This window comes from Scaptodrosophila lebanonensis, unplaced genomic scaffold, assembly GCF_003285725.1.
Source record: "Scaptodrosophila lebanonensis strain 11010-0011.00,11010-0021.00 unplaced genomic scaffold, SlebRS2 tig00000001-arrow-pilon, whole genome shotgun sequence".
NCBI classification, from domain to species: domain Eukaryota; kingdom Metazoa; phylum Arthropoda; class Insecta; order Diptera; family Drosophilidae; genus Scaptodrosophila; species Scaptodrosophila lebanonensis.
In genome coordinates this window covers 10,917,528-10,938,417 of record NW_022060529.1, presented here as the reverse complement: position 1 = coordinate 10,938,417, position 20,890 = coordinate 10,917,528, and the positions used below count along the sequence as shown (strand labels likewise).

At 37.5% G+C, this 20,890-nt stretch overlaps 1 protein-coding gene across 1 annotated transcript in view; it reads right to left on the bottom strand.

Moving 5' to 3' along the window:
* Positions 1-3,710: 3,710 nt before the first annotated feature.
* Positions 3,711-20,890, bottom strand: part of LOC115634323 (sodium channel protein 60E) — a 36,862-nt gene continuing 19,682 nt past the window's right edge. The window contains exons 5-27 of the mRNA XM_030531981.1: positions 20,665-20,884; positions 20,464-20,598; positions 19,696-20,392; positions 19,407-19,621; positions 19,167-19,337; positions 18,909-19,102; positions 18,743-18,845; positions 18,536-18,664; positions 16,426-16,641; positions 13,396-15,710; positions 12,990-13,317; positions 12,829-12,929; positions 11,247-11,421; positions 10,826-11,122; positions 10,317-10,471; positions 9,239-9,372; positions 8,457-9,126; positions 7,989-8,348; positions 7,801-7,909; positions 7,544-7,725; positions 5,840-5,958; positions 5,181-5,342; positions 3,711-5,056 (exon numbers count right to left, since the gene is read on the bottom strand). Coding sequence (XP_030387841.1) covers positions 4,443-5,056; positions 5,181-5,342; positions 5,840-5,958; positions 7,544-7,725; positions 7,801-7,909; positions 7,989-8,348; positions 8,457-9,126; positions 9,239-9,372; positions 10,317-10,471; positions 10,826-11,122; positions 11,247-11,421; positions 12,829-12,929; positions 12,990-13,317; positions 13,396-15,710; positions 16,426-16,641; positions 18,536-18,664; positions 18,743-18,845; positions 18,909-19,102; positions 19,167-19,337; positions 19,407-19,621; positions 19,696-20,392; positions 20,464-20,598; positions 20,665-20,884 — 7,801 coding nt within the window. The 3' untranslated portion in view covers positions 3,711-4,442. The remainder of the gene's footprint in view (positions 5,057-5,180; positions 5,343-5,839; positions 5,959-7,543; positions 7,726-7,800; positions 7,910-7,988; positions 8,349-8,456; positions 9,127-9,238; positions 9,373-10,316; positions 10,472-10,825; positions 11,123-11,246; positions 11,422-12,828; positions 12,930-12,989; positions 13,318-13,395; positions 15,711-16,425; positions 16,642-18,535; positions 18,665-18,742; positions 18,846-18,908; positions 19,103-19,166; positions 19,338-19,406; positions 19,622-19,695; positions 20,393-20,463; positions 20,599-20,664; positions 20,885-20,890) is intronic.

Sequence of the window (20,890 nt, the reverse complement as noted above, 5' to 3'; positions counted from 1 at the left end):
TGCTTTTTGGAAATTTGTATGGGGGGAACAACGCATTTCTATTTTGTACTTTTTTATGTATAGTCAGAAAATGTTTTTATTAACATATGTATGTATGAATATATAAATGTAATTAATATAACAAAACGCCTAATGTAAACTGAATTAATATTAACTATTGCTATAGTTATTTTATAACATGTATGTATGGTCTTTATATACAATCAAAATATATAAGCAAATGAAAAGAAAAAATATTAAATTGCTTGGTATTCACTTTTCTATTAAATTTCTGAAGTTTCCGTCTCTTGGTACTAGTATAAATATACGTGTTTCTCCTATATATTTAACATTTGTTGTTCTTCTTGTAGTTGTTGGTATTTAATTATAACTTTCAGCTACAATTATATCGCACACAAACACACACACACACAAACGCGTTTGCATGTGCGTGCATTAATTATTTTTTATCCAAAATTGATTAATTAATTTCCATGTTCAGTTAAAAATTGGTTTTCGTTTTTGTTTTATTTTTGACATCAGAGGATCTTTAAACTAATAATTTTAGTTAATAAATTTGACTTTGATAAGTATATAAGTAGTATATAATGGTTATTCAAATATATATAGACAATAAATATTGTATAAATTAATATTTTTACTGTACCATTTGCACCCGAGTAAATATTTAATTGCAATTGTTAGTTTTATGCTTTGGTTTTTAGTTTTTGATATGATTCGGTTCAAAACTTTTACTCACACATTATTGTTACTGATTTATCTAGGCATTTACAAATACTCTCTCACCTTTTCTCCCCCTCTCACTATCTTCCCTATTGCTTCTATCAGTATCGCTCTCCGATTTTTAGGGTCATTATTACTATATATGGTAATTATGCGCTATTAGCCGTGTGCGTAGCGAATCAAATCGAATCAATTTCATGGCTTAACGACTTGCATGTGAATGGATTTTATGGCTGAGGGCTAATAAGGCGAATTAATCAAACAGAGCGATGGAAGCAGTCAAAACATAATTTACGCAAACCATTTGATAATTTGTAAAGCTTGATAATGGACAAAAAATTACAAATTTCTGAGCCCCAGGTGAATGACGGAAAACATTATCAAATCGCTATCGATTTGATCCGTTGCGACTTAAGCGTGTTTAGCATTGTTTATTATTTTGACATTAAACTAATTAGTTACTTAGGTATTTAGCATTGGTATTGCCTACGAGTATTATGTACGAGTATACATAATATGTTGGGGGCGACTAAAAATCTGTTTCTAATATCAAAGCCTCATTTTCGCTGGCTGCAAATCAAAATAATTGACTTAGTTTTCAGGGCATGCTAAACAATTTATTCAGTTATGTATACATATATATATATATCTATTTATTTATTATTTAATTTGTATTTCTTTGTCGCCCGATATCTGTTATGAAACGTTAACTTTAATCCACGCTGCAATATATTTATCAATATGTACAATATAGTACTCTATCTCAATGCTTAAAAATACTAAATCAAATTGTTAATACTGTAAGGCATGCCTATTAAAACCAACTGTATCGCTAACTACTTATATGACCCGATTGGGTCGCTTGCGGTGTTATGTAAATGCAAAGGACATTTTTTGTTGTTGTTTGGTTGGTTGGTTTGTTGACTTGTTTTGTGGTTGTTGCTGTTTGGTACTTGGTTTGTTGGGCTGTTAAATTGATTGATCGGATAAAAGCTCTACCTACCTATCTACTAAATACAATATAAGTTTTGCTTTTTGTCTGCCTGCCTGTTCTATTGTGGGGTATTTTGTTTTTCGACATTGATTGATTAAACACTAGCAACAAATTGTTAATTGTTGACCCATATAAATAATAATCATCATTCTTTTTATTGTCGTTATAATCTATTTCTAAATTAACCATGTGTTGCACACTATACGTGCTTATTAATGGCAAGTTTTTCTTTTGGTTTCATATTGCATTTATATTGCGAGCTCCGACACCCCCATCGGTAGCCAAACGCCTTGTTTGGCGCCCATTGGGTGGACGAGGAGTGGCGTGGCTCGCAATTAAGAGTGCCCAACGTTATATGTTACATAATAACTAATACAATTTGTATTTCAAAGATAATAAAATTAAAGCTTATTTGTTTTGTTTTGCTTGATGAGTCGCTATTGCTATGTTGTTCTTCTCATTTATGTACAATACAATTGAATATTGTGAGTGTCTATTTTTTTTTTTTTTTTTTTGGTAAATCTTAGGATACTTGTATGTATGTACCTATGTATTTATGTGTGTATGTATGTACGTATGTATCTATAATCCTTGTAGCTGTTATGCTATGTACCAATATTAAATATCACTTAATTGACGAGTGTTTGGTTTCTGTCTGCTGTATTGAATATTCATCTTTTTTCCTTCTTTATTCTTTTATTTATAAATTTCTATTTATTATTCGTTAACAATTCTAATTAAAAGTCAATGATTACTTTTTTCCTTTTTGTTTTTGTGTTTGTTGTGTAAAAATTGCAGTTAAAATCACAAGTAAGTTTTGTGTGTACATTTTTGTTTTTGTTGTTTTTGTTGTTTTGGAGAAAACGATTTAGTTGGTACCGTAATTTCAATTTACTCTCAATCGTCTGTCGTCTGATTGTCTGTTGTTAAGTTAGAAAAGTAAGCTTCGAGTAAGTGTGCGTTGCATGCAATACGAGTAATGCCGTGTGCTTGTCTCTCTTTTTCGATGTACATATGTATGTATGTAGGTATGTATGTATATATACGTATGTAATATGTAAGTATATAAAATAAGTTAAACTTAATTTGATTGTATAAAAAGGATTCTTCACAGTTTAAACGCCGAAAGCAAGATGATGTACTCGTATGTATAATAATAAAGTAATGTTTCTTAGAAACTTGACGTAAGCCTAAAATCGTAGAGTATGTACGAGCTTGTGTAAATGTTTGTATGTATGTATGTGTACTTATGTAAAGGAGTTGATTTGTTTGTGGAAGATTTAATAGGAGACCTTGCATGAAATGTTTTTTTTTTCGATTAGATTGTTTTTTGTTATACATACATTGATTAACATTGTACATAGGTCGGTCTATCGTAAGTACGTACGAATATTTAATAGAATAGTGTGTACATACAAATGTATTGTATAATAAAAGTATACTGGTACATAATGCACACACAATGCTTAGGTAGGACTCTGGTTCAAGTGGCTGTTTGTTGTTTGTTGTTGTGGATCGAGTTACAAGTAGTTTCTAGTCGCTTCTTTAATACCCAAGTGGGTTAGCTATTAGTTTGCTAATTATTGAACTTGTTCACTATTATAAATAGATGGCGGTAGCTTGAAGTTAAATCGTTGAGTGTTTGGAATTGGAATTTGTTGTTTATTTTTGGAACTATTAGTCGTTTTGAAAATAAGAGAGGAGAGCTTCAAATCTACTAATACTTGTACTTAAACAACTGTTCTGGATAATAATCAACATAAAGAAGAATTTTACAAATATACCATATGGTATGTAGTATGTATGTACTCGTACGTATGTATGTATGTATTATAAAATTGTTGCTAACTAATTTATATGTATTTATGTATATAGCTCATTAGTTTAAAATACTTCCTTTGGCATATGTACAAAATATATAATCGTAGATAAGAAATCAAACTCTACTAATCGTATGTATGTATGTAATAATAATAATAATAATACAAGCCTAAATCTAAACTGCGAGATTAATGTCAGTTTCTATGTACACATACATACATATGTATCTATTACGCTTATACATATGTATATTAAAACAACCTTCAAAATATCTTTGAAATTTTCAGATATGACTTGACAGACTACTGCACATTCTAAATTAGAGGAAAAAGAATGCCTATTAAGTAGTATGTAAAGAGTTTTTTTTCTTATTTCTTTTTTTGCTTTGTTTTTGATTTCATTCGAGTATTACAACGTGTACACACTGTACGGATTAATGCACGTTCTTGTTAACACAGAGTTTATATTGATTTCATATGAACTTAGCCAGTTGGACAAACAGGCCGGCCGCTGGTGACGCTTAGAAAGTATAATGTTCGAATTCTTCCAGCTGGTTGAATGATATACGTGTACATATAAACAAGTTATTTATCTTAGTTTGTTGTAAATATTTAAGCGACTATTATATGATTACTTGATTATGATTACAAAGACACGATGGTTCGGCCTCGCCTTTGCTTAACAAGTTTCTACGGTATGCTACTAATGTCGAAAATGCACATGAGAATCGTACTCAGACTAGAGATTGTCAACTTAGGCGTTTGCGCTCAGCCTCTTCGGCTGTGGAAGCCGGTGCTGTTGACTGATTAGCCGTTTCGGTTGAGGTGCTAGAGCTCGAAACGGCACCTGAACCCCAGGAACTGCTGCTGGAGTGTTCCTCTTGGGATGCTGCATTTGCTGAACGTCATCTTTGCTTATCATCATCATCATTGTCAGGATCGTTATCAATATCATTATCAGGATCATCATCAGGATCATCTTCGCTGAGCTCAGCATCGTCAACTGTTGCTCTGTCCAGTTGCTGGGATTCATTAACGAGAGCATCTAGTTCAACTATATCATTGCTATTATCAGGATTGTAGTCATAGAACACCTTTGATGTGTCACCCTGTACATTGACATCAATGGGCGCATCGATGTCAATCGCTGGCGTTGGTGATGGCGTTGCTGTAGCTGGATATGTCATTGCGGTATATTCCCCACTAAAGTCTCCACGCGGTGGTTCCTTGGGACTGTCGACCATTATCTGCACAACTGGCGTTCTGCACGTGGCCATCTCTGCGATGCCTTCCATGGAGCCTTGGATAATCCGTATCTGCGGAGGCTTTAGAGGCTTCTCCTGTGTGCCGTTGATAGGTGTGCTGGGGCTATTCTCGTCCTCCTCGTCCTTGTACTCTTCACTCTCGCGATGCACCAGGACATGTACCAGGGTGGCATTATCCGGCCGTAGAGTTAGTGGATGCATTTGCTGGTCCGGCGACGGCTTCGTAACTATAACCTCTGGGGCAGGGCCATCCGCTGAAAATGCGAAACGGTAGATCTCTTGTAGTTGGATTGCTCCAAAAGAAGAAACACAAATACGATTTACACATACAGACAAAAGCGTTCTTGTTAACTCTTAAAGCGCTTTGTGCTGACAAACCTCTTTCTAGGGGTGGTTTCTTGCGTATAAAACTCGAGGCGCGCTTACGCGTTGGAGTTGGCACTACCTGTTGATGGGTTTGTCTGTCGCTTTCGGTGGCGCAGGCAGAGGCTGAGGCAGAGATTGAGGTGGTATTGTTGGTGGCGTTGGTGTTTATTGCTGCTGTTGTAGGTGAAATGCCCGAATTAGTGTTTGGGAATCGTGAAGAGCACAAGTACGAGGGTTGTGTGTCGATAAGAGGGTGATTAGAGGGGGAGACAGAGCAAACACACCGTCACAAAAATGAAGTAATATAGTATGTTATGATACGAACAACAGTTATCTGAGGATATTGCATATTGTCATGAAGATACGAGAGTATGTATAAATGCTAAAAAACTTGTAGTGTGTACGTTAAGAACTGTACATAGATGAAGTTTGTATAAAGAGGACACAGCTAAGCGCCATTGCATGAGTGTTTAATAAGTACTTAGTATACTATTGTTGTAATGAGAGTTAAAAGCCATGTGTTTGAAATGAGTTGAACGTGAGTTATTATTATTATTATTTTTTTTTTTGTGCAGACTGAATACTTGCTATGCATATACAAGATTATTTACATATAAATATACATATATGAGTGAAGAAGTAGCAGTGAGTAGGCACTTGTCAATAATTACTTTTTCTATGTACTGAAGGTGAAGTTAAACTGTCATCGACAGCATCCTGATGACGCAAAAAGAAATTATAAAAGCTTCGGCGACGACTTGCTCTAGGCGCTTCCACAAATATGCTACCGCTAATAAACATAATAATCACAAATTATATTGATAATCATTCGTAGATATACTTAATATAGATACAATCAATTATTATACACTTTTCAAATTTGATAACTGCAATTTTTTGACGAAAGTATGGCTTCTAAAAAATTATAAAGAAGAAGCAAAACAAAAATGTGATCTCCTCAACATGGTTGAGACCCCCGTTTATTCGTATCGGTAAAGCTCTCTGGCTTGCCGAATTTGCCCGTATCCGATAGTCAACATTTACCATCGAGATAAAAGCAGGTCGTAACAATACGGCGCCCAACTTGGGGCCCGAACCCACAAACCTGAGGTAAAGAGTTTCATGCCCAGCCCACTAAGGTAACTGGTTGTTGCCCACAATATGGCGCCCACGACCGTAGTATTATGAGCATCAACCTCTACCGACATGCCAACTAAGATAGCCTGGCTAGGAATAAGAGTCACACCCAGCGTTGCTCAAAAGTATAAACGCAGGTTGTAACAATATTATATCTAGACTTTGACTAAGGGTCTTAGATGGGGGCGTTGGCCTAACAGGAAAAAGTGCTCATTGAGAGAAACATGCCCAGGACTAGTTATATTTGGTTACGTTTTTCGAAAGAGCTGCTGGGATTACAATTCGCATAGGAAAGAGCTACATAATGACAGTATGATGCTAATCAGTATGGTTTTTGCTGTAGAATAAAATGTTATACAAAAATTATTATTACATCTATATTATATGAGTATTTCCGACCTTGACTCTTTATCAAAACAATCAAGTTAATGATCGTTCTCGACTTTTTGATTTCATTTTATTGTGAGAAGATTCAGAGTCGGTAATACATTGAGCATCTAAAGAACTGCAAGCAACACTAGGCAAATTAGAAGAAAATCAACTAAAATATTGCATTCAACGGATTTGGAGAGTTACACACATACGTAGATATGTAAGTATGTCAAAGAGTTGTACTGCTTAAGTATAGCCACTACTTACAAATTATAATTCATTATGTACTTGTACTGTAATGTTTTAGAACTGCAAGTAGTTGTAGTTAATATAGAGAGCGTTTGCGGCAATGAATAATTGACAGAGTTAGTTTTTAAATTGGTTGGTTGGTTGGTTGGTTGGCTGGTTGCGTTCACAAAATGATTAGCGCAAACATGATTTGAATTGAGATATGTAGAAACAATATTTTTAGTTGATACAGTTTATAATTGTACGTATACTGGATTTGTGAGTGAGCATGTGGCGGCGGCGAGTTATAGACGAAAACTTAAAGCGAAGTTGTAAGTTTAAAAAGTGGTTGTTGCGAGCTAGCTTTTGTTGCATTTTACCTAAATAATTTAGGCCACTAGGCTGGGAGCCACTTCTTAAAACGGTTGTAACCATATCTGCGAGCAAGGACTCATAGTTTAGGGAGATACAAGAGGATATGCTAAAAATAGGGCTTGAGTTCATATATTGTCGAACATAAACGTTAAAATTTTTATCAATGTTGCTGTTAATGTGTGTGAAAGCTTTTCGTCTAAAAATTGCATTTCGATTCATTATTTGTGTACTCGTATGTGTATGAGTGGAATTGTGATAAATACCGCTTGCCCATTTCGTCGCTTTGCTGCTTAATATCCTTAACCACGTCATCGGCGCCGGAGACAAGCATCAGCGGCAGATTTAGCCACGGGCCGGCAAGCTCACTCAAATCAGATGCATCCGAAGCGCGCGAAGATTTGCGTGATGAGGCGCGACTCGAGCAAGCAGTACCTCGGCGGCTGACCTGTTCAAAACAAAAGCAACAGTTGTACATAGGTATGTATTTACTGGTAGGGTTAAGCTCGTTCGATGGGCTTACTTGCAAGTGGAAGAAATTGAGTGCAGATAGCTTTGACTGCCAGCCACCAGGACTTGAGTTTTGTGTGGCACTGTCGCCAGAATTGGAGCGCTCCTTTTCCCTTTTTCGCCTGCGGATTGAAAGCATAATTAGAGGAAAGTTCTGAAAGCACGTCCAAGGACACATAAGCTTGCGAGCTTCCTCAGTACCGCAAATAGTCCTTCCAGCCCATTTGAATGGTCTTGGCCGCCTTCTCTTGGCGCTTCCAGATCCGTGTTGATGAAACAATTTCCAATTCTTTACGGGTTGGAAACTGTTTCTTGAACTTGACATCCATTTGTTCCTGCAACTGTTTGAAGTTATCGGTCTCCTCGACATGACCTAGCACGTGCTTAACTAGCGCGTGCAAAATGTCGAGACAGTGTATTTTATTACCCTTCGAAATGGGCAAATTAAATGACACTAAAGCGACATTATTAGGCTTTGAGATGCCCAATGGTGGATCGAGAGAGGCAATAAAATCGGACAGTTGCGAGAAGTGTATAAATTGGGTGGCATGTGGATCGTATCTGAAAATAAAGTAAGCGTTCATACATTTAATAGAAGAGGGATTCAAACACAGCACAGCATTGCACTAGCCGTTGTATCAAGGGGTATTAATTCCGAGGTAAACCTACTTGGACCAACGTATGTAAAACATCTCCAAGTCGTCCTCGACAATTCCAATCTCCTCCTCCTGATGCGCTTGGTTAAAGTTCTCCAAAATAATAGCAATATACATATTGATCACAATCATATAATTGATTATAATAAAACTGGTGAAATACGTAATGGCCAGCAACGGATGACCGCAGTCGCCGTTCGTCTGCTTATTGAAGAAGGCATCACAGTCGGGTGGCTGTATCATCAGCGATTCCAGAACGTCGTTCCAACCCGCCGAGGTCATCAAGCGAAACAGCAGCTGCATGCTGCGTCCGAATGTCTGGAAATTAACCATATCATCCAGTGCGCCTTGCAGCCTGACGTGACCGAACAGGGACATGCCCAGAATGGCATAGATGAACGTTATAAGCCCCAGAAGAGCGCCGATGTTGAAGAGTGCGGGCAGCGAGACGACGAGAGCAAAAAGGAGCTTCCGTATGCCCTTGGCGGCCTTGATCAATCGAAGGATGCGTCCAATGCGGAAGACGCGCACCACACGCAACAGCGTTGGACTTATCGGCAAGTCAATCATAATATCCTCCATAAGTATGCCAAATATGGAGGCCAGCACCAATAAAAAATCAAAAACATTCCAAGGCACCGTGAAGTAATGATAGCGTAGTCCAACTATTTTTACGATCGCCTCTGCAGGATAATAAATGTATATTCAAATATAATTGAAAGGCATAAATAACGTTTCTAAGCTATGCGCTCTAGTGGGTGTGTGGGCTTATGTGTGTGTTCTTTGTGTACTTACCCAATCCAAAGACTGTTGTGAAAAATGCATTGCTTACTTCCAGTATAAAGAATACTGCGTGTGGTTGATCGTAATGCTCTATGCCCATGGTAAGCATATTTAGAAAAATCAGTACAAAGATCGCTATTTCGAATCTGGATATGGTCAGTGGTTTGGTGGGTACATAAATGGGAATATGACGGAGGAACACCGAAGAAGAAATAACAATTTGAAATTAATTTGTGTAACAAGAAATGGAATTTGTCAAACTTCGTGCGTGCCGAAGTCGCTATACCCTTCAAAATTCATATCAATGCTCATATCCTAGTTAAATGATAGTGTGTTTTTGAAGGGCATAATTTGACATTGCATTCAAAATAAAACTAATCAACTAATCTATAGTATACATATATAGTACATGCTCATTTAATACATTTAGGTAAAACATTTAGACGAAACCCCCAACTAGAAATAGAAACTCTTCGGTAGGGTTGAAAACATGAAACCATTCCACGCACACACACACACCATTTAGAAATATACAGAGTAAATTATTATATGTACACATATAGTATAGTAGTATATGCTTAGATGGAGGCAACTATAAGTATGTAGTTTTCTCAATGTTTGGTAGATAAGGCAACAGATCTCCATGCAAAGTCTGGCTAATTATGAGATTTCTGGGAGCACTAACCGAACATTAAGAGAACTATCCTGAAGAAGTACAAGTATAGAGAAAGATTATCTATATCTACATCATCATTCCCACAATTCACTTGAACAACGTACAAACACATTTACAAGTAGATATCATTGAATAGACGACATACAAAGACATAGGAGTACAGGAAAGTAGATGTGCTCTATATGTGCTACAATAAGCTCACATTTTGGAAAGTGTTTACATATCTTCTATGTTGATGCAAACACCTTTCTGACCAAAAATGCGGAGAATGCCAGTGTTTAAATGATTTTTATCACCAAATCAATCACATGTCTGTGTCTCTAACTAAGAAACTAATACTATTTTAGTATTTTAAATTAAAAAAAGAAACTTTTTTCATGGTTGGTTTCGGCTGAAAACCGTTTTCGTGTTTACCTTCTCGAATTGGATAAATCATAAAACATAGCTAAAAAATGATTTATAGGTCGCTTAATAACTTTCTGTGGTTTCTTTCGTCCCAATTTTTTCATAGCGGTGTAATAGTGTTTTTGAGATTCGGTGAGAAACATTTCCAACACTCCTCCTTCGTACTATAAAAGTGATGAGAATAAAATGAACATTTATTGATATTTACATTTAAAACATTTAAATTCTTTCGTCTACTTATACATAGTATGTTTAACACAAATCGATTAATTTTCAAGAGTTCGTAAAACAGCAACGAATAGCAAGCCGAGGGATTCTCCTACATACTTATGTAATTGTTTTTTTAATTTATGCATAACTGTACAATCTCTTTTTTTTGGTTTTGGTTTTTTGTTGGTACAATTTGAAACATATAAGGTTTGTGTTTAGTCACAATATTTACAGGATATGAATAATTTGTTGTTATTGTTGTTGTTGCTAAAGAACAGCCCAACATCGAGGTAGACCATGTAACTTACCTTCTTCTTGAGCATATTGAAATTATCAATAATAACTCCAATAAACAGATTGAGTGTGAAGAACGATCCGCAAACAATAAATATTACAAAATAAATATAGGCATATAAGTTCGCTTCTCTCTGTGGCTGGAGGTCAACGCCTCGCGCATCTACAGCATCGGCCATCACTTCCATCCAGCCCTCAAAAGTGGCAACTTGAAGGAGAGCCAAATACCCCATTCCCACATGATCGAAGGTTATCTTTGAGTTTATCCATGTGTAGTTCTGTTCGAAGCAATCCCACTTATCGTTGACTTCCTGTCGATTTCAACAAAAGCACATACATACATATAAACATAGGTACATATGGAGCGTATACTTTGTACTACTATATATAGTATTGGAGAATTTAAAAAGTGAACGACCATTAAGGCATACTTACAGTAATTGGCAGCAACTCTCCCATTTCATTGACGCATTTAAAAAATTTACCACCAAAAAATTGCACACCCATTATTGAGAAAATCAACCAAAAAACCAAACAAACTAAAAGCACATTGAAAATTGATGGTATTGCATACATGAGAGCATTTACTACAATCCGCATTCCCTGCCACCTGGAATAGAAATGTTGAATGAAATGCTAATAATTACGGGATCACTACTTTATAAACACACTGACGCCGATATTTGCAAATATAATGTGCACAGATATATCGATTGGGATACGCTGATTTATAGGTATATGTAGGCATTAAATACATTAGTTTCTTTCTCGATTTTCGTAAATTAGCTTAACCGATTTATTGCAAAAAAAAAAAAAACTAAAACTATCACTACGATAACTATGTTAGAGCTGTGCGCGTGACGTCTTCGCCAATCACGAATTTGTCAAATATATATGAAGATTCTGAATTGTAATACATTTTCTGGAATACTAACTACTATAAGCTGTTTATTTCCATTGCCAGAATAGCAAATAGCAAATTGTTTTGACAATTTATTTAAAGGAATATAACGCACATTATTGTTGCTGGATAGAAATCTCTTGGAGTTATCCATAATGCTATATAATTTTAAACAATTTATAATATTATTTTTTAGAAATATAGTCATTAGTTTAGTCAAAATTCTTATAATAAAATATCATAATATTTTAATTTAGTTTGAACTCAATTACGAAGCTTGCATTTGTTTTCCCTGTAATCGAAGGGGGAAAGGATATACTAGAAAGTCTAAGCGCCAGGAATATATGTAATAGATAGAAGGAGGCGTGGTAGACCCCAATGTATATTCTCGTAAAGCCGAGTCAATCAGGATCAATTTTCGGAACAAGTTTGATTTTTGTGTAAAAATGAATTTTTGTGACATCAAGTGCTGGCCTCTTTACGAATATCAGATTAGATTTGGCGGATAACGACAACGCACAGCTCTTTTGCAGATATTCGATATTGTTGTTGGTCTATATGTACATACGAGTAGGTGCATATATGTATATGTACATGAACACTGTTAATAATGATTTCGCTATACGGTTATATAGTATATACATACATACATAAGTGTTATTAAAACATACAATAAGCATAATATTGACTTTACTAAAATAAGTATTTAATGAAAAAAACACCTTTTTTATAAGTAGAAGTACAAGTACATATAATTATAAATAGGTACTAGATAAGCATTTTTGTTTTAGAAAAGGGCATGACGATGCTTTATGATCTACAAACGAGTAGTACGAGTATTTCTATTCGAAATTCATAAAGAAGACGAGATTGTATTAAACACTGCACGGCTCATGAAGATTATCATTAACATTATTTTGTAAAGAATTTAATTTGGAAGAACAAAAGTCAATAGTTAAGATTTAGGTGATAGAAAGAAAGTTTGTTACCCTACATAGAGTTTTTAGCTTGATTGGCTCAGTATTTAGTTTCATTCAAATATATCCGCATAATCATCATTAATAACATTTCTGATAAGGTGGGTGTGTCGTAATACTTAAACAGTCTAAAACTTACCGGGAGATTGCTCTCAACGGGCGCAAAGCTCTAAGCGTGCGTAGAGAGCGCAACACCTTAAGATTTTCGTTCTCTTCAATGAGCAAAGAAAATACAGAAACCTAAAATAAAGTTCAATGATTAGAAAAGTTGATATTTTGTATGAATGTATAGCTACATACAAACACAATTATAAAGTCGAGTATTGTCCAAAAACTGGTGAAATATTTGGAAAATCCCAGAGCCAACCATTTGAGTACCATTTCAACAACGAATATTAGGCAGAACGTCAAGTTTGTCCAATAGAGTATACGTTTCAATGTTTTATTACTGTCCAGGTATATATCCTCAAAGCAGAGCGTAATACTCGACGCAAAGATCAGCACTAGTACAAACCACTCAAAGGCTGGAGTATCGACAACCGTCAAGACAGCCGTCCTTACACGTGTCCAATGCTTTGCACTCTTCGTATCCATGCAAGACATAAACCACGGACATCGAAAATAGAAGCTACGACAGAGGATCATTAGTAATGGCTTAAATTTTTGTGTATTGAAGGGATTACCATATTTGAATGGTTCTACTTACTGATCGTAGCACTTCTGTGGGAAGCAGTCATCTGGCACTTTTGGCGGTTTTTCTTGTCCAAAGCTCGGAAAAGTCATGGGATCATTATATGCGCCCTGCGAGTTACGTCTCCCACCGACAGTGAGATCGTCTACGTAGGAAACCAAACAATGCCATGGTTTTTCGGTTAGTCGTGAAAACGCCGACGTCTTCTGCGACTGCGGTTCAGTCTTTTCCCGATTGCCATTGGACAGGTAGCTGGTGTAACCGAGTGCCAGGGCCGAGCTGGTGTCGGCGGCACCAGAACTGTGCGATTCGGTGCGAGCGGATTGAAAGGAAGCGGCTTTGTCTAGAGTCGATTGAGGATGCTCGGCACGACGCTTTGCCATCGGCAAGGCCACGCCAGCAGCCGTTGGGTGCATTGTCGTGGTCTGTATGCTCGTCGCATGAAAGTGCTGCTGGTGTTCCGTTAGGGCAGCCAGCGGGGGAGTCGCTTTCAGCGATGAAATTTGCGCCAGTGTTGGAGGTTCAATGTTTGACTTCAAGGAAGTTGGCGGTGTGGCAGGCACAGTGGCAGACATGCAGGTCAAGGAGCCATTATTCGGCACACTGTGGCACAATTGCTTTTGTATCAAGAGATTCTCATATGAGTTAGTGCTCTTCAACGATAAACTATCCATGCGCAGCTTGTCACTGTTGAGATACTTGCGGGGCATCTTCTCGGATTCAATGCGCAGTGTCGATATCGGTTTGTCCTCCTCCGGGAGCTCCTCCACACGCTCTATCAATGATAGACGCTTGAACCGATCAAACTGCACAGTGAATGGATCGATCTTACGCCGCATGAACGGCGATTGACCGCCAGCAGTGCTGGTGGCAGCAACAGCCATGGCTTCCATTGCCACAAAGGGCGCGTGTATTTGATCACAGATTTTGCGTATTTCGTTCGATATACTGAAGTCTTCGTCGATTTTTCGTTGCTTCTCTAGGCTGCGCCGTTTCAGCTTCACAGACTGCCGTTGGGCTGCTGCACTCACAGACTGAGGACGTCGTGGCACTGTGGACAGATCGTAGCTGTCATACGGATTTAATGGGTGCACAACCTCATCGGCAGCTGAACGGTCAGAGGCGCCAGTAATAATGGCAATGTGATCCATTATGGCTTTGGTGGCTTCGTCAGCCGCTGGCGATGGCTCCGACAGGGTGGAGAGTTTCCGTTCCAAGGAGGTGGTTGATCGCTTAATCTCCTCCAATTCTTTCTCAAAGCTCTGGATGATATTGTCGAATTCTGAATGCTCCACGAGTGGCTCACTGTCCTGCGGATCGTTGGCATTGCTAGAATGGCTGCCATTTCGTCGGGACTCAATGGTTTGCATTATGGAGTTGGAAATATAACTCAGATTAGATTTAATGCTACTGGTCGAAGTTTTGTGCTCCCTTCTACCGTGACCTAATAGGGCTTCTGCATCAATATCTAGCGAATCATAGCCTGTTGGCTCAATTGATAAGTTAATCCGCTTATCATCCTCCTGCAGGAACTGAAACAATTCCTTTTGGTCGCAATTCAGCAATTCTTCGCGCAGACTTCCTTGCTGGGAGAGCAGCTCATCCTGCTCAATGGATATGGAATTCAAGGAATGTCCACTGGAGTGTCTACGCATATCGACGTTATAGTTCACATTTTCTTCCGACTTGAGGCTGCGCGACGGCAGCAGCGAACGCTGCGAATGTCCACTGGACTGGGAGAGGCGATCCAGTGATTTCCGATAGCTTGGTGAGCGCGTCAGCAGAGACTTCTGATACTGCAAATAGGCTTCGTCATGCTCTTCGCTGCCATAGCGGCGCGAGGAGTTATCCTGAAAGGAGTCGCCGCGCGCAAACGATCCACTGCGTTGGTCGTTCGCATATGGATCGGTGTCTGTCGAATTGTACTGACCCAGAAGGCGCAGTTCAATGGACTCTGTGTATGTGGCCTCATCGCGTGAGTCATTCTGCTGTGTGCCAACACCTGAGGAGAGCTGGTGCTGTAACCTGCGTTCTGCTTGAGGGTATATTGTCAGGTTGTTGTCGATTCGGATGTTATTGTCTTGGCTGTTATTGGCCGTCAACATGGCACTTTCGTATGTGGGTGGTAAATGGTATGCGTCCGTGTCAGAACATTGTGCGTCTGTTGTTGGCTGATAGGATTGTTGGGCTTGGCTCAGTGTTTGCAGCTGTTGTTGTTGTTGATTAGTCGGCTGTGATGGTTCCAGATCATCGACAATAGTGTGGAGACCATCTTTGAGTGGAATCTGAAAACCGAAGTCCGAACCTGAGACAGGGCGGTTCATAGATTCCTGCAATCAAATCAATTGTGTAAATAATATGCAAGCAATTATATTCAGTGTTTGGTGAATAAATAGAAAGTCGCAGCATAGTAGAAAATTCTGGTCAGCTATTTCCGCCAGTAGTGGAATTTTTTCTGATTCAATTTGCAACTCAAAAATGTTAGCTTTTTAGTCCAAACGTGTCTTATTCAATTTAAATTTTAAAAAATCAGCCGATAATGAGTTTGTTTGATGAAGCTTTAATAAGTTAAAGAACGTTTTGAAAATGGCTTCAAAGCTTTGCAGGCGTCATAAACCGAAAAAAAGCCAACTGAATGGACTTTAACTTTCGGATTGTAATCATCGACTTTTTGGCATTCATTATAATCTTTTGCGACAATCTTATTTTCAGACCTTTTTCATCATCTTTTCAGACTATTGTGTTTTCAGACTATTATCTTTTCTCTTGGAATTATCATCTTTTCCGATAATCTCTTTCGGATTGTAATCTTTTGGAATCATCATCTTTTTGGATTATCATCTTTTGCCATAAACTAGTTTCAGACTATCATCTTTATACACTATGTATAGTATTTTCAGACTATTATCTTTTCAAACTGTCATCTTTTCTCATGTATTGCCGCAAACGATGCAAAGTTCTTAATAATTTGTGTAATGGATAAATAACCAAATTGAAAAATATATTGACTTTCTATCCGTGCACTCTATACCATTAGCCACTTACTTGGTAGCTCAATCTATGAAATTTCGTTTCGGCCAACACACCGGGTTTCTCAATCGTTATGTTCGCCGATGCCGCCTGTTGAGCCTCAAGCACAATCTGCTGGAACTTTTCTGCATATTTGCGTTCTTTGCGATCTTTTCGCTCCTGCCGCTTCTTTCTTATCAGATCGCGAACGCGTTCTATGCTGCGAGCCAGCTTCGATTCCTCGCCAACTTCCTATATATAGAAAAAATACTGCGTATTAGAAACAAGCGCAAAAATGAGAGTACGGCTAAAAACAATATAAATAATGTACTAACGCATAATTTTTATTTGTTTTTGGTTAAACACATAGGCATACAATTACATATCCAATGCAAACAAATTATACACACTTTGGCGAACAACAATAAACACGTATAGTACTTGTACGTTTGTATATAGAAATAAAAAGGCAGCAACAGCTCGTATGCATCCTAATTGGAGAACAATATCTAGATTACAATTTTAACATTTATTTACACATACATATTTGAAATTTAAACATTTTTTTAGTTTGTCTAAAACAAAATGAAGCAAACGAGTCGTTTAAAAAAGATTTGTATTAAAGGTTTAGTTAATAAAATTACCTTTTTCTTGAAAATCTGTTTAACGTTTTGTGTATTTAAATATTGGTATTTGTATTTGTATATGTTTTTGTTGTTTTGTTAGTGTATTAGTGTTGTGTAGTTTAGATTTAAACGCATAGTGCAAAGTTGACAACAGAGATTTTAGTTATTTGGAGTATTTAGTGCGATTAAAAGAATTTTACATTAAAGACATACATACATTGAGACATATATTCAGAAATAAGCATATATAATATTATATTGGTATAAATATTGAAAATTTCGGTTCAACCGAAATTCTATCCCTTCACAATTATCCTGAATAATTATATAGATAAATTTTTTGAATTGCTCATAGCAATCACAACTGGAAACGGACAGCAGGTGGACAGAAAGCCAATTGGAGTTTTACTTACAAGTTATAATGGTGTTTTGTGAAAGGTGGATAGGTAGACATTCATATGAAACAGATAGTAGTATTCAGGTAAACATGTATTTTAAGAACAATAGAAATCCAACACTATGTAAAGCCATGATAAGTAATGGATAAAATGCGTATGCAAATTTTGAAATGATATTGAAAATCAAGTACAAGTACGTACAGCTTTTATACCCTTGCTAATATAACTCTTAATTTGTTTAAAGCCTGATATGACACAACTATAGGATGTAGTGGTTCAATTTGGTTAAAGCTCGTTCTGATATATACAAGTATAATTACCACAAATCAAATTTGAGGTAACACTTAAAACAAAGAGGGTTTGCTACAGCAGTTCAAATAAAATCTGATGGATATAGCATAAGAAACGCAGAAGTTGATACAAAATTGGCGTATAGATCCTATGGCAGCTAAACGATATAGTTTGATCGGTTATTCCCAAAGGAGTTGGAGTTTATTTGCACTATAGCTTCTCACCCAAAACACTCGTAATACAGACAGACGGGAAAGACAATATGGCCAAGGATCGGTGTTCTAATCACCTATGTACCCATAAGATGAGGTCTGCCTCGCCTCCTTACGGGCGTCACAAATATGAGACAATATATCAGAATCGCAAGAGTATAAAAATGATGAATTTAAAAAAAATGAATGCATTTTCCTTTTTTGCACGATGAAGTGTAGAATTCAGTAACATAAGTAATAATTAATTAATTATGAGCGTGCGAATCGGTTCTGTATTTATTTATGTATGCATGAAGTTAAGCACACACCCACACACAAAAACACGCATAAAAGTGCAATGCAAATTCAAAATTAAATTTAAACATCAATAAAAACATCAAAGATAAGATTGATTTGCCCATCAAACTTTTTAGAAAATTAATAAAATTTTTTAGTGGTTTGGTTTTTATGACAAACATGGTTTGCCCACACAACTTTTGAGTTAAAAATTTGATTTTAATTAGTTTTTTTTTTAAGATTAATTTTTGTTTGCACACACATACACATATACATTCACGAACGGTATTTAAAAGAAACACCTAAAGCAATTTTATAAATCATAAGAATCTAAACTACTTGCCTCTTTTTTCGATTTCAACTCCTCGGAGTTGAAACTGTTGAGTAACAAAGCCAAGAACAAGTTCAAAACCATAAAGTTTCCCATAACCAATGTGGGTAGGAATATGGCGAAGCACGTAGACGCACCTTGCTATAAATTTGGCACACAAATATTCACAAATATTATTAATATACAAGAAGGTACCTTCAAGTAGGTTAGCATTCTCACCTCTTCTTCGGCACGCATACAATCCCACAACGGCTCGATCCACTCCCCACACAATATTCGGAAGATCATCATGAATGAGTGAAAGAAGTCATTAAAATTCCACCTGCATATGTCGTGGGAATATTTTTGGTGACAGCTTATTAATGTAATCGTGTTTTGGACTTGCCTTGGCACCGGGTCTGGGTAAAATTTGTCGGCTGTGTAGTCTCTCGAAAACAACTGCATGCCGATCACAGCAAATATGTAAATGACTATAACTAAAATGAGCGTCAGGTTACCGAGGGCCCCAATTGTCGATATAATAATACTGAGCAGCACTTTCATTGTTGTCCAAGACTGTGCGAGTTTCAAAACTCTCAACTGAAAGTAGACGCATATTTAAATAAGTACTTGCTTATTGATTTTAAAACTCGAGGGTCCTCACCAAACGAAGGCCACGCAATACACTCAAACCGTCAACCAATTCAAATATAATATCCAGCAGGCTGGCCGTTACAATGATCAGATCAAATATATTCCACCCGCACAGAAAGAAGTCTTTGGAAAGCGCCATTAGCTTCACAATGCACTCAAATGTAAATATTGATGTGAAGACCTGAATACACATTTATATGCAACTTGTAATTAATATCGAAAAATGAAACCAAAGTAAACAACAGTTTACCTTATTGCCAACATCCAACGCATTGCGAAAGCTCTCACTCATGCCATGATGCTCCATGGCCAGGAATGCTGTGTTCAGGACAATGCAGAGTGTAATGGCCAATTCAAAAAGCGGGTCCCGCACAACCTTATATAGACAATTCTGGAATTGGAGCCAACTCTCGTAGTCAGCACAGCAGGTAACACAGCGATCACAATTGCGATCAGGGAGATCGTCTGCTGAATAAAGATATACAAAGATGGGGGCATACAATCAAAACTATATAGAAGAGAAGCTTTGCTTTGCTCACCAATTACTACAATCTCAGAGGAGAATTCCTGATGCAGGGCATAAACATTGTGATTTTTAATACGGGCTATATTGCCATTGCACTTTATGATGCGCACCTCACGTGGCGATAGAGCCAGTTCCACGGTCGATACATGGCCCATTTCGTTGCCGGTATCTTGCTCTTCGTGGTCATCGACAACTCCCGAATCGTCCTGTGAGGATTCTCGATTGACACCACTCGAATTGGAGCTTGTTTGTCGACTATTGATAGTCAGCTGCCCCTTATAGTCAGAGGGATACAGCATGTTGGGATTCTTAACATTTGCTTCCTGAAAGCTGATGCGACTTTTCTGCTGTTGTGTGGCCTCTTGGCCGCATTTTGACAACTGTTGCTGGTCTATTGGTTTTTGAGCCTGCAACGCCAACGCTGTTGGACGCTCTGTTGCGCTATTTCGTGGACTTGGTCCTGGGCTTGGCGTAACCGAATGGTTTTTGCTTTGCTCATTTCCATTGCTACCATTATTGCTCGCACTGTCCTTGCCGCCTTTCACCTTTTTTCGACGCGTTTTCTTTTTGCTGTACGAAGCAAGGAGCACACCCTTGCGGGAGTCAATCTTTTTCTTATTGTTCTTATTCAGCTTTTTTACGTTCAACACAGATGGATCGAAGCTGAACGTAGAATCATCTCGATGATCCAATAAGTCTTTCTTGCGCTCCTAAAATATTTCAGGCATACCAATTTTAATTTGTATAAATATAGAAAAAAAATTAAGATTAAACTACAAACCTCGTTTGTTATTTCTGCTTCCTCTTCGTAACTTAACGCAACTACAGCTAACATCAAATTAATTAAATAGAATGAGCCAAAAAACACAACCACCGTAAAAAATGTTACGCTCATTGGACCACAAGTTGCAAGCACCTGTAAAAATCAAAATATGACGTTCTTTTGTGCTTGTAAAAAATAAAATATTATTGAATCACTTGCCATATTGTAGACGTTCTCCCAGTAATCCAATGTGATCAGCTGGAATGTCGTTAGCATGGACCACAAGAAATTGTCGAAGTTCGTGTACCCATGGTTGGGATTGTCGCCGACGCAAATGCACGTGTAGCCAAGAGGGCAGTGACGAGCTCCGGTTAAGTTTCCGCATAGCATCGGCAATTCCTCTTCATCATATAGCCAGTTGTCCGTATCGTTCACCCAACTGCAA